The sequence below is a fragment of the Hoplias malabaricus genome, chromosome 15, assembly GCF_029633855.1.
Source record: "Hoplias malabaricus isolate fHopMal1 chromosome 15, fHopMal1.hap1, whole genome shotgun sequence".
NCBI lineage: Eukaryota > Metazoa > Chordata > Actinopteri > Characiformes > Erythrinidae > Hoplias > Hoplias malabaricus.
In genome coordinates, this window is record NC_089814.1 from 6,963,674 (window position 1) to 6,977,674 (window position 14,001).

The window sequence follows — 14,001 nt, forward strand, 5'->3', positions numbered from 1 at the left end:
GAATTATCATGAATCCACCTGATTATCAGTGCTGTCTGGATACTCTCAGACACACAGTAAATATTATACTGGCCTGTGTTTGTGAGGATAATAAGCAAGACATTTAAGAGCATGACTCACAGGGAAACACAGGACATTGTCCAGCAGCCCTGTGGTGGGTCTTCAGGTGGGTCAGTGTCCTGATTAAAGGACATTCCTGCCCAAAATCAAAATTTCACAAATGATTATTCCAAATGCAGTTGGTTTTGTTCGGTGCCTGGAGTTGGTTTGATTAGTTTTACACTGGAACGTATTTGAGGGTAAAGTAGCTAACAATAACGGGGAGGTTCTGACCTCAGTTAGCACTGAGTAAACTGAGACTTTCTCTCATTACAGTTAACATCCCTTTATTACCACAGTACGTTTTACAGCACTGTCACCAACATTCAAACTGTTTTCCTCTTTCTGTACGTGACAGTGTTTCTTTATTTACATCGTCTCTATAGCTATGCCACTCTTTTCCTCTTCCCTCTCTTTTCCTGCCTGACCTCAAACCCCATGCACAGGAGTCTGAGTCTTTCTCTCTCTCTCTCTCTCTCTCTGTGTGTGTGTGTTTTGAGAAATGGAATTGCAGTAGCCTTGTGTCCCAGGACACTGAGAGGAACACAGATAGCATTTCCATCTCTATCTCTATCTCTCTCTCTCTCTCTCTCTCTCTCTCTTTTTCCTCAAAACATTTTCTTTCTTCCTTTTTTTTTTAAGTGTTTTTCTTACCCTCATTCACTTTCTCCATCTCTCTATTCGTCTCTTTCCTTCATTCTCTCTTTGGCTCTATTTTGCTGTCTTTCTCTTTCTTGTTCTCACTCATTTTAGTTGTATTGCTTTTTATTGGTGTTAATATGAAATCATTATTTTCCCTTTGTTTATTCATTCATTCATTATCTGTAACCCTTATCCAGTTCAGGGTCGCGGTGGGTCCAGAGCCTACCTGGAATCATTGGGCACAAGGCAAGAATACACCCTGGAGGGGGCACCAGTCCTTCACGGGGCTACACACACACTCACACACTCACACCTACGGACACGTTTGAGTTGCCAATCCACCTACCAACGTGTTTTTGGACTGTGGGAGGAAACCGGAACACCCGGAGGAAACCCACGCAGACACAGAGAGAACACACCACACTCCTCACAGACAGTCACCCGGAGGAAACCCACGCAGACACAGAGAGAACACACCACACTCCTCACAGACAGTCACCCAGAGGAAACCCACTCAGACACAGGGAGAACACACCACACTCCTCACAGACAGTCACCCGGAGGAAACCCACGCGGACACAGGGAGAACACACCACACTCCTCACAGACAGTCACCCGGAGGAAACCCACACAAACACAGGTAGAACACATTTGTGTCCTCACAGATAGTCACCCGAAGTGGGAATCGAACCCACAACCTCCAGGCCCCTGGAGCTGTGTGACTGTGACACTACCTGCTGCACCACCATGCCACCCTCCCTTTGAAAATAAACATATTCAGTTCTAGAGAGTTCAAACATAATTCTCATTTAGTGCTGTAACCTAGAAGTACATTAATACACCATTAAATACTGCTCTCAATTGTCAGTCACATTGTTTGTCTGATATTATTTTTAATGAAACTGATCCCTAGCTTTACCTCCAGCAAATACAATACAATGGTTTAGTGGCAGAACTACTAACAATCTTAAATGTACATAACCAATGGTGCAAAACACTGAACAGCACCTTTGTTAAAGGTTTATGTGAGTGAATGTGAGTGAGTGAATATGTATGTGTGACTGAGTGAACCAGTGAGCGTGAGCAAGCCAGTTCCATGAGGTGCTTTGCATCTAAAACTAAAGCCACTGTACTGCACTGCTCCTCTCTTCCCTCGTTATGCTCCTGACCTAATAAGCGCATTCTCTCTTTTTCCACTGGCCTCGGCAAAATATGAAATCCACTGCAACCCCAAGCTTCTGACCCACTTTTGGTTTGGGATCAGGTCAAAAAGCTATTCCTGCCTAACATTGCTGATCTTTACAGCATCACGTCTACAACACAATACGTGCAGTACGCACCGGGGCGGTGGTTTGTGTTGTTGTACATTAGATTTCTGTTCAAAGGAAACGTTTATATTATTGTTATCATTAAGAAAGATCAGCAGTTACCATTGGCCAAGGAGAGAAGAGAAGAGTAGTGGACAACAATAACTGGGGTCAAAAGAAAAACAACTAATAGTGTGTTAGAAACCAGACGTGGGTGGAGTATCCATAACACACTCTCAAGAAATACACTGATGACTGGTAGAACAACTGTCCTAGGTACTGAGAAACACACTGCGTGGGTTTCGGTGACTGTCTGTGAGGAGTGTGGTGTGTTCTCCATGTGTCTGCGTGGGTTTCCTCCGGGTGACTGTCTGTGAGGAGTGTGGTGTGTTCTCCCTGTGTCTGCGTGGGTTTCCTCCGGGTGACTGTCTGTGAGGAGTGTGGTGTGTTCTCCCTGTGTCTGCGTGGGTTTCCTCCGGGTGACTGTCTGTGAGGAGTGTGGTGTGTTCTCCCTGTGTCTGCGTGGGTTTCCTCCGGGTGACTGTCTGTGAGGAGTGTGGTGTGTTCTCCCTGTGTCTGCGTGGGTTTCCTCCGGGTGACTGTCTGTGAGGAGTGTGGTGTGTTCTCTCTGTGTCTGCGTGGGTTTCCTCCGGGTGACTGTCTGTGAGGAGTGTGGTGTGTTCTCTCTGTGTCTGCGTGGGTTTCCTCCGGGTGACTGTCTGTGAGGAGTGTGGTGTGTTCTCTTTGTGTCTGTGTGGGTTTCCTCCGAGTGCTCCAGTTTCCTCCCACGCTCCACACGTTGGTAGATGGATTGGCAACTCAAAAGTGTCCGTAGAATGTGTCAGAGAGAATGTGTGAGTGTGTGTCACCTTGTAAAGGACTGGCGCCCCCTCCAGGGTGTGTTCCCGCTTTGCGCCCATTGATTCCGGGTAGGCTCCGGCTCCACCGCGACCCTGAACTGGATAAGTGGTTTCTTCCCACAGTCCAAAACACATGTTGGTAGGTGGAATGGCGACTCAAAATTGTCCGTGTGTGTGTGTGTGTGTTGCCCTGTGAAGGACTGGCGCCCCCTCCAGGGTGTATTCCCACCTTGCGCCCAATGATTCCAGGTAGGCTCTGGACCCACCGAGACACTGGTTACAGATAATGAAAGAATAAATGTTTGATTTTGTATAATTACATTGTCTGAAACACACATCTCCGTAATTTCTCTACAGTTTCTGCTTAATATCTCCTTAGTTTCTCTAAGAGACACTTTTGAGCAATGACATATTCCTCGTGGTGCCAAACCCAGTCTGTCTCAAACACTCAAAAACTCACATAAAATTGCTCAGATAGGTCTTGTCACTTTAATGGAGTGAGAGAGAGCAGAGGAGTGCAGGAAGGAGAGACACGGCATAAACAAGTGGAACTGATTTAATCACACAGAGCTGAACCCTAAAGCCTCTGCAGCAGCCTTAATCAAATTGTGCACACACCGGACAGAGGACACAGTCAGGAAAGAAACAGTGAGGATAAGAGAGTGTGTGTGGGAGAGAGACAGACGGAGAGTGATAGAGTGGGAGATTGAGAGAGAAGAGCAGGTCACAGAATGAAAGGAGGGAGATATGACACTGGGGCGGTATTTAAACAATGTGAAACTTGGAGACATAACATTTTGCGATAAGACACAAAAAGATGGAGCTAGAAAGGCCTTCGGTTTTCATCAGTGTCTCGTCAAATCCTCTTCAACAGCTGAAGTCTGACCGCACAAATCGGATTCAGTCACCTGCAACTAGCGGACGCTGTGTAAACACCAGATTGTAGTCACTAATCCACTTTGACCTGCAGTGTGAATGATGCATGTTGGAACACTGTGTCGGAGTGGTGGGCAGTCCTGAAAATGTTAGGGAACCTCTGGACTAGGTTTAGATCAAGGTTTCTGACACTGTACAGTATGTCACACTGCTGTACATAAAAACACAAAAGAAATACACTTTCCAAACTATACTAGCAATCATTTTTGACTTAAATAGCGCCTGTAATTCTGTGCTATTCAATTGAATCTCATTTTCTGCATCCTGCCCTGGTCCTGTACAGTGCATCAAATTCCCATTAGAAACTCAAGAAGCCCCAGGAGGGTTCCTGCCCACCCGACCACAGTGACTCAGCTCAGGAATGACTCAGCGAGTCGGCTCCGATATAAGCAACAGCAGAGCACAGACCACACATTCTCAGAGACAAGAGCCTTACGAGAACAACAAAACAATGGATTCTCAGTCCAAAGAGACGCACATTTAGAGGGCAGGACTGGGTAATGTTTGTTTATTTGAGCTCTGAAAATGCTCCTATCTCTTGAAATGCTTGCTGCCTCTTGTGAAACGAGTCTCAGTTTTGTACTACACACTAATACTATAGGATATACTGATCTTAATAGCATGTGTTTGGCAAATCTGACTGCCACTGCAAGATGCTGTCACCCCTGCACTTGGGTAGATGGCCACCATTATACTAAATTCTATTTTACAATGTGGGTGCAGTAGTGTCCATCAACTACTCTAAAACACTCAAAAACTAGTACTATCATTCATTATCTATAACCGCTTATCCAATTCGCAGTGGGTCCAGAGCCTACCTGGAATCATTGGGCACAAGGCAGGAACACACCCTGGAGGGGGCGCCAGTCCTTCACAAGGCAACACACACAGTCACACATTCACACCTACGGACACTTTGGAGTCACCAATCCACCTACCGACGTGTGTTTTTTTCCATGGGAGGAAATCGGAAAATCCGGAGGAAACCCACGCAGACACAGGGAGAACACACCACACTCCTCACAGACAGTCACCCGGAGCGGGAATCGAACCCACAACCTCCAGGTCGCTGGAGTTGTGTGACTGCGACACTACCTGCTGTGCCACCGTGCCGCCCAAAAACTAGTATTAGTGTTAAGTAAATAATTTAAATGGATCCCCCCCCCCAAAAAAAAAAAAAAAAAAAAAAAAAAAACGGACTAATTGGTGCACAATATTGAGAATGTCTTTGCTTCTCCAGTTGAGGATATTATGAAATACTAAGTACTATTTTTAATAATGAAATATCCAATTTAAAGGTTAACCTTCTAGTTTTGCTTAGATGTAATCTGGGTCAGTCCTACAGTTATTATATTTACGCTAGCATGCTACCCTGCTAGAAAAGAACAGCACAGCAAAACTAGCATATGCTATGTTTTAGACCCTGGTACACCGATCAAGGGCATTACCCTGCTAGGTGACCAGCTAAACCAGTGCCAGACCTACATAAATAGGCACTGGTTTAACCTGCTGTGTCTCAGCAGGGTAAGCAGATAATATTTTGCTAGCACATATGCTAGCATTGTCTCATTTCCGTTCCAACCATTCAAAGGTCACACAGTTAATGGAATGCAGCAGGATTGTTTATTACGTATTGGGACAGTTTTTTTCAAAGAGAGAATGGACTCATGAAAGTCTGTGGGTTGCCAGGTGCAGTGTAAACCAAACAGTGTCATCTGAGAAAGGAATTAGGATCAATTAAGTTAATCAAAGATAATTAATTAATCATCATCTGAAGGGGATGGTGGTGAAAGCTGACACTTTCACTCTTCCTCAGGGTCAGGGGTCTGGGGTCAAAGCTGACAGAAAGTGCCCTCATTGAGGGTGGAGGGGATTTTTACCCAGAGATTCTTACTCTCTTAGTAATACTAGCCATCATGCTAGCAGCTGCTACCACTAAACCCTTGAGCTTTAACACAACACTGTATATGCCCAAATGTTTGTAGTCACCCAGCCACATTTAGTCACATGAGCAAAAGGTACTGAACACAGGTCCATCACTCCAGAGAACACAGTAAAACTGCTCCACATCTGACATATCCCATTTTGTTTCACTCAAGCTTTATGCTAAAACTTACAAAATAAAAGACCTAAGACTTTTATGTTGAAATGTATTATATTTTTATTATGGTGTATTTGTGACAACAGATAACAGTATATTTAATTTCTACAGGAGGAAATACAACTGTGTTTATCAGAATGTGTGTGTGCAAGTGTGTGTACCTTAGTGAGAAGCCTGATTAGCCTTAATCAACTAACAGGATTATGGGTAGGAGGATTTAGAGCCATGAGTGAAACATAGCTCTTCTCCCTCTCTCTTGCTCTTCCTCTTCTCACAGTCCTGTCTCTCTCTTGGGCAGGAGACAGGGTTCTACACATAATTTTACACCAGCATACAAACGTGTCTCCTGCCTGGAGCCATAAACCAAGCTAAGCGCTCAGTTGTCCTAGCTCATAGGGGATCATATGAGGTGATTAGAGGAAGCTATCGTTTGCTTTGTGGACGCATTTGCTAAAGCAGAACATGCACCGGAAATCCTGCTCCATAAAAAAAACCCAGAACATTAAAACCTGCTGATTGAAAGAGCATGACTCTGCAGTGCTGTGCTGTGTCTGCTTCACTGATGAAACTCATTTCCTAGAGACTCCTGGCCATAGCTGCTAGGCTTGCATTACACTGCAGGTCAAAATCCTCACACACTTTGCCTCCACCCTTCTCAGTAAATATTTTCTGGTAATGTTTGACACAACATTATCTATAAGGACCTATCTCTAATGTTTCCTTAAAGGAAAGACTGTCCATTCAGTGGCTTCTCCGTGTACATGACTAGCTCTCGTTCTCTCTGAATGTAGCATGCCCTATAAATCCAAAACTAAACCATGTAGTAGTTTCATAATCAAATTTGATGACTTTGTGCAGTTTTGGGCTCAAATAATTCAGCTACTTTTTTTCAGCTTGACTTAGCTACTGCATATCTCCATGGCAACCAAGGGCTTTTCCAGCATTTTCCTGGCTTTACTAAAGGGTTGTTTTGCACTGCTTACTAAAGGGTGGGACTATCCTCATAAACAAATGTCATATTTAGCATCACATGCTTTCTATTCATTTCAGAACCAGTGACCTGTCTCATCCTTCTTTAGAAAGTCTCCGCAATATTCATATTTCAAGATGGCTGCTACTTCTATTTGAAGCTAGGCTCTCTTTTTTTGTCCATTTCTATAAACAATTGTTTATGGGTTTTTAAAACCACAGGAGATGTGACATTGTATGATTGTGTGTGATTATTTATACATGCTAATTGCACAATCCATGCAGCACAATCTTCCATTACTTTTTATAAGTTACTGGAGGCGGGCGGCACGGTGGTGCAGCAGGTAGGTGTCGCAGTCACACAGCTCCAGGGACCTGGAGGTTGTGGGTTCGATTCCCGCTCCGGGTGACTGTCTGTGAGGAGTGTGGTGTGTTCTCCCTGTGTCTGTGTGGGTTTCCTCCGGGTGCTCTGGTTTCCTCCCACTGTTACTCAAAAGTGTCCGTAGGTATGAGTGTGTGTGTTGCGCTGTGAAGGACTGGCGCCCCCTCCAGGGTGTATTCCCACCTTGCACCCAATGATTCCAAGTAGGCTCTGGACCTACCGCGACCCTGAACTGGATAAGGGCTACAGATAATGAATGAATGAGTTACTGGAGGCAGTAAACATGCCTTAGCAGCACCTGTAATCGTAAAACTTCCACCTCCATGTTCCAGCGCTAACCCCCTCCCTCCTCTCTAATACACAGCAATCATCTCCTAAAGATGAAGATGAAGCTCGAGCTAATGCTGTTACACAACAGAGGTTTGCAGGCCTGAGCAGTCCTAGAGCTCTGAATAATCCAATTAAAATCCAACCAAATTCTATAGCTCCAAAACATGTCATCCATTTTATATATTCCCCCTCAACTCCAGCAGAGGAAAACCCTTATAAGAAATGATGTTCACTCTGTGGCCATCGTGAGAACACCCCTGTAATTCCCACTCATTACAAGATTAGACTCATAGCTCTTTGGATGGAGATGGACCTATATTCCCACAACTGTAAGCTACAGGAAGGTTTCAAAACATGTCTGACATCACCGGTGAAATCTGACAAAGGTGTTTTTCAATGCTGAGTGGTACAAGCTTTCCCCATACGTGTGTTGACCTTGTGATCAGTCTCCTATCTCAGTGTCTGAGTTACTGATACTGATACTGAAAGGGAAAGGAGAAGAAGGAGAATGGAGCTATAACGTCTTAATCCACCATGTTGTTGTTTTGGTGTCCTGGGAGGGGCAGAGTTGTTGTGTTTTCTTTATTACAGACTCTTGACTAAAATGACCTGCATCTTTTGTGAGCTAAAGGCTAATCCAGGCTGCATCTGCTCTAGGTTCTGGATAACTCACATCTGGGCACCAGTAGCTAATTTTAAGTAGTGGAAAATATGAATCTGGGGCAAATCACTGTCAATAAATGCAACGTGGTTAGGCTTTTAATGCCAAATCCAGCCCAGTACATAATAGATCAGGTTTAAGTTTATTCATCTGCCCAGATTTAAGCCAAAAACAGATTGAGGACGCTAGTAGAAACAGCGATATTGTGGATATATTTTCCTCCTCCCTCAATCCACGGCTGAAAGGCCCTTGAGCAAGGCACCGAACCCACAACTGCTCCCTGGGCGCCGGTGATGACTGCCCACCGCTCACAGCCCCTAGTGCACTAGTGTGTGTGTGTGTGTGTGTGTGTGTGTTCACTGCCACAGATGGGTTAAATGTTATAATATATGGGTTATATATATAATTATTATTTAATAACTAAGCCAAACACAGTGGTCACTGCCATGATCCCCCATGTTGTGTAATGCAGATGTGTCATCTAATCCACATACACAAAGTGGACAGAACTAAGCCTGGTGACAATGATACAGATGCTCGGTTGACCACTATTATAGAATGCACCCATACAAACAAGCACACATCACTCTATTTACTGGTCAGAAGCCATTTCCTGCCTTCTCTGCCTTTAAATGGACTTTGAAATGTGTCGAACATTACTGTCCCTCACCATTCACCGGCCAACAAAGCCTTCTGGATCTTTCTCTCAGTAAACTGTACAACACAGACCTGATATGTGAAAGAACACATTGTATAAATACTCGTCACTCCACAGCCACCTACAGTTTACAGGAGCGGAGTTCTGCTGAGTGTGTGTTTATGTGTGTGTGTGTGTGTGTTGGGAAGAGGACGGAAAAATAGGACGGAAAGCTGTAATCATGCTCAGGATTGCAGCCATCAATTAAAGCAGTATTTCATAAAGAAATCACAGGCTTAGACTCATGTGCAGCTGCTTGTCTGTGCACAACTGAATGCTAGTTAACACTCTGATATCTAATGATGCTGCTGAACAATAAACCAACATTCAAGTGAATGTGAGGCGGTGTGATTTATGACGGACAGACTGAACACAGAGGGTGGGAATTATATTTATGATGAAATTAACCCTAGAATAGCTGTAAAGACAGCAGTTTTTCTCATGTGTAGGGGTCACACACACAAACACAGACCCTAAAAGCAGGGTGAAATTGTGCTGAATGATGGGTAGCAGCAGCTTGAAGTGTGTGTGTGTGTGTGTGTGAGCTAGCAGAGTTAATCTGTCCCCTGAGCTCAGACACAAGAGTATGTCTGTGAAAGCAGTGTGTGTGTGTGTGTGTGTGTGTGTGTGTGGAGGGGGGGTGGCACCCGGATCTGTCTCTTGAGAGACACTCAGGAAGCTCTCAGACTGGGGGAGCTCTGATTACACTGTGAGTGTGTGTGTGTGTTGTGTTTGGTTCTGAAACCGCATGCCACACACTACACACATACTCAAAAGTAGGAAGTCTAAAGTTGCCAACATGAATTTCCAAAGAGACCTAAATGACCATTTACTCTGCTCAGATTTTCCAGTGAGATGCCAGAGCTTTCATAGAGACACACTGCATCCCACATGGCAACACTGAACAGTACCTAGCAACAGTTGCTAGGCAGTGACAGGACAGCTAAAAAAAGAGGTGATTGGTCCGACTGAGTCAGCTGACTGATGTTGGCAGAATTTAGCCACACCTCCAAGCTTTACACACAACCAATATGTATCTATATGTGTGTATGTTGCAGGACCACTTTTCATACGCCTTAAAAGACGTATCATTCAATGCCACTGTTAATTTCTGAACTCAGCTTCTAGTCGTTTAGTCAGAAAATGACATCAGCTTCTAGTCACAAGGAATTACTTCCGAATCTGAAGTCGAACCTGTGACCCAACCCCCCTTTTACTAATAAATGTTCCAGGGGGAAGGCATTCATCCTCATGGAGAACAGCCAAACAGCCAAATTTCAATCAGTAAACGTCCATAAATTCCACACTGAGGAAAAATAATACACTGCATTTAATGAGTACATTCACTTCCAGAAGAAGTCATGGTATCAACAAAATTACTAGCAAAGATATGCAGTCTGCACAAATATTGATACAAATTCCTAACCCCCCCCCCCACACACACACACACACACACACACATATTGTAGTCCTGTCAAAATACACTGTAATATTACAACAAATATTTGGTATACACGCAATCAAACACAATGCATGTGTTCTAAGAAAAATAACAACACTCTCCTTTACAACACTCTACTGTAACACACACACACACACAGCAAATGACACAATCCCGGACACATCTCCCAGAGAAAACACAGTTATTTCTCTCTCTCTCTCTCTCTCTCTCTCTCTCTCACACACACACACACACACACACACACACACACACACACACACACACACACACACACACACACACACACACACACACACACATATTGTAGTCCTGTCAAAATACACTGTAATATTACAACAAATATTTGATATACACTCAATCAAACACAATGCATGTGTTCTAAGAAAAACAACACTCTCCTTTACAACACTCTACTGTAACACACACACACACACACACACACACACAGTAAATGACAAAACCCCGGACACATCTCCTAGAGAAAACACTGTTATTTTCCTCTCTCTCTCTCTCTGTCTCTCTCTCTCTCTCTCTCTCTCTCTCACACACACACACACACACACAAACACTCCCACTCTCGCACACAAAACAAAAGCTGAAAACAGTTTAACACCAAAATGCCCATTTTCACTGAGTCACAGGGTCCAGAATATTTTCTGCATGAGCAGCAGAGAGAGTTAATGGCACTCCTAGCCATCAAAACAGCACTGCAACAGTGCACAAACACACACACACACACACATTCTAACGAAATACAGCATTTACCTCACATTTGTTAAACACTTTCATCTTAAACTCGTCCAGGGTCTTTCTGGAAGGTGTCGCGATCCCCAGCGTGCCACAAAGGGAGGCTGCCTTTACAGAATTGAGCACTAAACCTGGACGTTTTCCTTCAAAATAAAGCCAACATCTGCTTTTAATCATGCACATCGACAGACAAAGAGTAAATCTATCTGTCTGTCTGGTGCTGGGCAGTGTATCTCTATTAAGTTTTTAGAATTATGGGCCTTACATCTTCATCCGTTTAACATTCTGTAAAAAAAACAGCCAAATATCCGTTCACCAAGCAGTTTGTGGTCCGTTTTAAGCTATTCTCTCCTCATGGCACCCAGAGCCTGACAGTTAACTGCAGTGCATTGTTTTTCTGGGTGCTGCCGACTGTTTGCAAAGACTGTTTTCTTTCTGGAACTGGGGGACTCTCCAATGACCCTACAATTAGTTATTTATTTATGGTTTGTTTTGTGAATCCATATCCAGAGTTCTTACATTAAAACGATGTAGTTGTGATTATCAGCATCATATAACGCCTCATCTGCGGCACATATCTGCACTCAGTCTGTTACACTATGGAAAATGTGCATTCCACACAACTGAGTGAAGGAGGAGTAACTATTGCACTGCATTCAAGGAAACGTATGTAATCTCCTTCTTTATAGCTCCTCCTGACATGCACTCCTAAAACTAGGCTCCTGATTGGTTATCGGCTCGGACCTACAGTTCTGGGAAAAAAACTTTTCATTGGTATTAACAGGTAGGACTCTCATTTCCAAATGTGGTTCTTCAAAGGACTATCTACTGAAAGTGGTTCTCCCATGACCACTTTTTCTTGTTTACTTTGAAGGGAGTGTGTGTGGGATTTTGAGCGGCGAATGAAGGCTCCTTGAGGGTTAATCAGGTTTCGATTTATCTGTCTATCTACCTTTAATGACTCTGTTTTGAGCGCTTTACTCATGGCATCCTTGACTTGACGTTAACTGCAGCGACCGTCATTTAATGGCCACTCCAGATCAGTCTGAAACATGTTTACCGTCATAAACAACATAAACAGGAGGTCTCTTTACTGACAATGACTCCGACATTAATTTGGAACCTTTGCGTAGGAAGTGAAAGTGTTCAGCTGCATTCGGCTGCATCCGAAACACTCATCTGAATCGTAGGAATTCTGTCAGCTCCTCCTAATACACACTCGCACGTCTCATTAAAAACCATCCTCATCTACTGAAAGGCTCTGTACAGAACCAAAAGTGGTTCCCTTATTTTTAAGGGTGTGATAAACAAGGTGTCTGTGGACAGGTGTTTTGTTTCTATGTATGTACGTGTCTATCTGCTCCCCGGTTACCTCCAGCAGTGGCAGGTCAGGGTCCAGATGTGTGAAGCTGCTCAGGACCACCGGCCCGGTCTGTTCTCCCACCTCCAGCTTCACCCCGTCCCAAATGCTGCGAATCCGCCAAGCTCCCCCGTCAAACATCACACACGCTCCCCTCACATGAACCATCAGGGGGGTAGGAGAGGGGGTGTGGGGGCAAATACAAATCCACACCCAAAATTGTATTTAAAAATAAAGAAGAAGAAAAAAGAGAGAGAATAATCCTGGGAAAACTAAACGCAGGGTCCCATGCCTGGAATCAAAATCCGACTTTGCTTTTCTCCTGCTGCAGAGAAGTGTTAAAACCATGAACTCACTAACTCCACACACACACTCACACTGGGGGGATAGAGAATAAAGCTCTGGATCCTTCAGGCTCCGCCCACCCTCTCTCTCTCTCTCTCTCTCTCTTACACACGCATGCCCTCCACAAGCCCCACCCCCCACACTCTTCTCTAAGCATGAGGTCACTTCTTAGCAGCTCTGTGCTAAAATGAAAAGGGTCATTTAAAAGCTGTGGAGAATGGAACTGAAGCTGTAAAAAGCACCGAGTTCTTCTCACATGGACGTGACTCACACCCTGCTCCGGCCACACTCCGAGAAACACTAAGGTTACAACTGAGACAGCAAAACAAAAACGGATGACCTTAGCAGCTCACTGTTTCCAAACCTCCTACATCCACTTTACTGGAACGTACCCCCCGCTCTCTACACGACAATCGCCTCCCTTGTACTTCCACTAACGGGCCAATTTATCACAAACACCTCCCTAGTATCTATGCCCATTCATTGGCCACATTATCAGAAACACCTCACTTGCACCAAATAAACCAAGGGGACAGTGTGACTTACAAACTAAACACATGTTGACATTTATTGTAATTGCACTGGTGGAACAGACTGGACTGGAAATGCTGCAGTAATTAAACTGACATTGTACAACCCTTTATTTTTTTTTTTAATGCTCCTCAGTTCCCATTTTATAATGTCCCCCTACTTTATAGGCCCACTCTGTAGGCGTACATCTACTGCTACACTGCTACTTAGCACTGCCTATCCTCTCTGTAGGAGTTGTCGGCTATAGCTACAGCATGGTCACAGTTTCAACCCCTTTCTATGTCACGGTGACAATGGGTCGGCAGGTTGTTTGTGATGTCATAAAGGCCTAGTGATTATGATTTTGGTTGAGTGTGCAATACTTATTATTGTGCATATTTATTACTTCTATAGACGTCTAACTAAGTAGGCTGCTACTTGCATATAATTCATATATGTACAGACCCTTCTCACTTTATTTTTTATGGTTCATACTGCTTCTGTAACCCATTTCTATAACCCTGCCTCTTTATCGTGATTAACGTGTGTCTTCTCTTGTGCAGTAGGTACAGATCTGTGATTCCGCAATTTCC

General features: G+C 44.1%; 1 protein-coding gene across 1 annotated transcript in view; it reads right to left on the reverse strand.

Annotated features, from left to right (window-relative positions):
• The window catches only part of LOC136668404 (ral guanine nucleotide dissociation stimulator-like), a 45,458-nt gene extending 32,737 nt beyond the window's left edge, over window positions 1-12,721 (reverse strand). Inside the window, 1 exon segment of the mRNA XM_066645909.1 lies at window positions 12,566-12,721. Within this exon segment, the coding sequence (XP_066502006.1) occupies window positions 12,566-12,721 (156 nt within the window).
• Window positions 12,722-14,001: the final 1,280 nt, after the last annotated feature.